The following is a 2,657-nucleotide window of genomic DNA, read 5'->3' as shown; positions in this document are numbered from 1 at the left end:
CTCACGTTTCCAAGAAACGTGATTGCTTTGTTGCTTTTTTGCAGCAACTCTGCCAATGAAAGGCTGATATCCAGAGGCAGTCAATTTCTTCCACTCCCACTGCCCCATCCTTCCCTGACCAAACACATATAATTCAAACTAGCTCTAGGGAATGCTCTCATTAATCAGTTGCATATCTGAATTAATCAACATTTTCAGGGATATATTTAAATTTTTCTAAGAGTTATTGATAATATAACTCCTGGTGTTCTTTTACAACAACTATCTATGAATTGTAGCCTACACAATTCCATTCAATGATGCTTCTAAATACATTAAAATTCTGAAAGTTAGAGTTTAAATATTTTCCTTGTAACTAATTGATAATTTTTAAATATTTGTCCATGTCTTTGTTTTTCCATAAAAAAAGAGGGGGAAAGTAGCCTAGCCTGCGGTCTGGTGATCATAAAATAAAAAGAAATGAAGTTTGCCTGTGTTTTCCCCACATCAGTGATTTCATGAGTGCATCAGTTTCCAAATGTGTAGACATTGTCTGCAGTGTCTCTTACCCCCTGGTTTCTTGTCCTTCAGTAAGTGAAACTCTCAGAAGTCTCGGAGTCAGAAGGTCTGACCCTGAAAAGTTTCCTGGCTTCTTCCTGCCATGGGATTGTTCAATGCCACTCACCCTGCTTCCTTCCTCCTGACTGGTATCCCTGGTCTTGAGAGCTTTCACTCCTGGTTGGCTGGGCCCCTGTGCGTGATGTATGCTGTGGCCCTTGGGGGCAACACAGTGATCCTGCAGGCTGTGCGAGTAGAGCCCAGCCTCCACGAGCCCATGTACTTCCTCCTATCTATGCTGTCCTTCAGTGATGTGGCCATGTCCATGGCCACACTGCCTACTGTGCTCAGGACCTTCTGCTTCAGTGCCCGAAGCATTGCTTTTGATGCCTGCCTAATACAGATGTTTCTCATTCATTCCTTCTCCATGATGGAGTCGGGTATTCTGCTGGCCATGAGCTTTGACCGCTATGTGGCCATTTGTGATCCCTTGCACTACGCCACTGTGCTCACCAATGGAGTCCTTGCTGGAATGGGTGTAGCAGTGACTGCTCGAAGCTTCATCACCCTCTTTCCTCTCCCCTTCCTCATCAAGAGGCTGCCTATCTGCAGATCCAATGTTCTTTCCCACTCCTATTGCCTGCACCCAGACATGATGAAGCTGGCCTGTGCTGATATCACCATCAACAGCATCTATGGACTCTTTGTTCTTATATCCACCTTTGGCATGGATCTGTGTTTTATCTTCCTCTCCTACGTGCTCATTCTGCGCTCCGTGATGGCCATTGCTTCGCATGAGGAACGCCTCAAAGCTCTCAATACATGTGTGTCACATATCCTAGCTGTACTTGCATTTTACATACCAATGATTGGGGTCTCCACAGTGCACCGCTTTGGGAAGCATGCCCCACGCTACATACATGTCCTCATGTCCAACATCTACCTTTTTGTCCCACCTGTGCTCAACCCTCTCATTTACAGCGCCAAGACGAAGGAGATCCGCCGAGCCATTGTCCGCATGTTTCGCCGCATTAAAATGTGACTTTCACATTTGGCTTTAAATCTGATGTTTATGTAGACATAGGCTGTTATCGATGGCGTCATCATGATCATTGTCATCATCATGATCTTATCACCATCAAGAATAAGATGAGGTTCTGGGGAGAAAACAAAATATTAGGAAATGCAGTGGCAAAATTTATAACACAAAATAAATGGGTAGTACATTCAGCAAATATCAGTGGCATTATTAGAAAGATAAATATTGAAGGCAATTGAGTGATTAGACAAAGCTTTACAGATAAAGGTTAATCTAAGCTAAGAATTGTTTTATATAATAATAAATGTTACTAATATAATAATAATTATACCTTGAGTCTTTAAAAGTGCCAGATTCCGATCTAAATTATCCATGTGTATTAATTCACTTAATCTTCATAAGACTCCTATGAGGTACAGAGAATTAAGTAAATTGTTCAGGGTAACACAGATAATACAGGATCCAGATGAGATTCAATAGTAATCTGGCTCCAATATTTGTACCAAGCTACTATGAATACTGCCTCTTTGCCTAATTGTGTCACTATTAGAAATTACCATTGCTCTCCTTCCCTTCACAGCATTTTCATTACCAAACATTCATCAGTTGTTGTTTTTTAACTTCACATGGTGAAGTTTTAGATGCTGTCAGAACTTGCCATAAGATGTATGAAAAATATGACCCAGAAAAACTGATAGATGTTGACATCTGAAAGAAACTCCAGGTTCCCCTCTGCTTCCTTTATCTGCCTACCACTCAATGCTCTCCCAAGAAAAACAATGTTCAATATTGGAATCACAAACTTTTTTTTGACATTGTACTAGATGCATGACCCTCTTTCTCTTCTCTTCTTGGGATTTTAATTTTTTATCCACAAATGACATGATAAGTGGTGTCAGAAATTATGTCCTTCTAGGATTTCCAGCTACTTTTTAAAATGGCTTGAGACAGGCAGAGTACAATGTTTATGATTTAGACATTAGGAAATAATTCTTTCAGACCTTCTCTTAGATTGACTTTCCTTGCACAATCTTTCCTTCATACCAGTTAAGTAGGATGCAACAAAAAAATTTCTTAGCCG

At 40.7% G+C, this 2,657-nt stretch overlaps 1 protein-coding gene across 1 annotated transcript; it reads left to right on the top strand.

The window, feature by feature from the left end:
- Positions 1 to 640: 640 nt before the first annotated feature.
- Positions 641 to 1,579, top strand: LOC308503840 (olfactory receptor 51I2; the record flags this gene model as incomplete). The annotated part of the gene is made up of 1 exon (XM_081063510.1): positions 641 to 1,579. One exon carries the CDS (start codon positions 641 to 643, stop codon positions 1,577 to 1,579), a length of 939 nt encoding a protein of 312 aa, XP_080919636.1.
- Positions 1,580 to 2,657: the final 1,078 nt, after the last annotated feature.

The sequence above is a fragment of the Rhinolophus hipposideros genome (assembly GCF_964194185.1).
Source record: "Rhinolophus hipposideros genome assembly, chromosome: 10".
In the NCBI taxonomy this organism is placed as follows: Eukaryota; Metazoa; Chordata; class Mammalia; order Chiroptera; family Rhinolophidae; genus Rhinolophus; species Rhinolophus hipposideros.
Note: the sequence above shows the minus strand (reverse complement) of the source record. Positions and strands in the feature narration are given on the sequence as shown.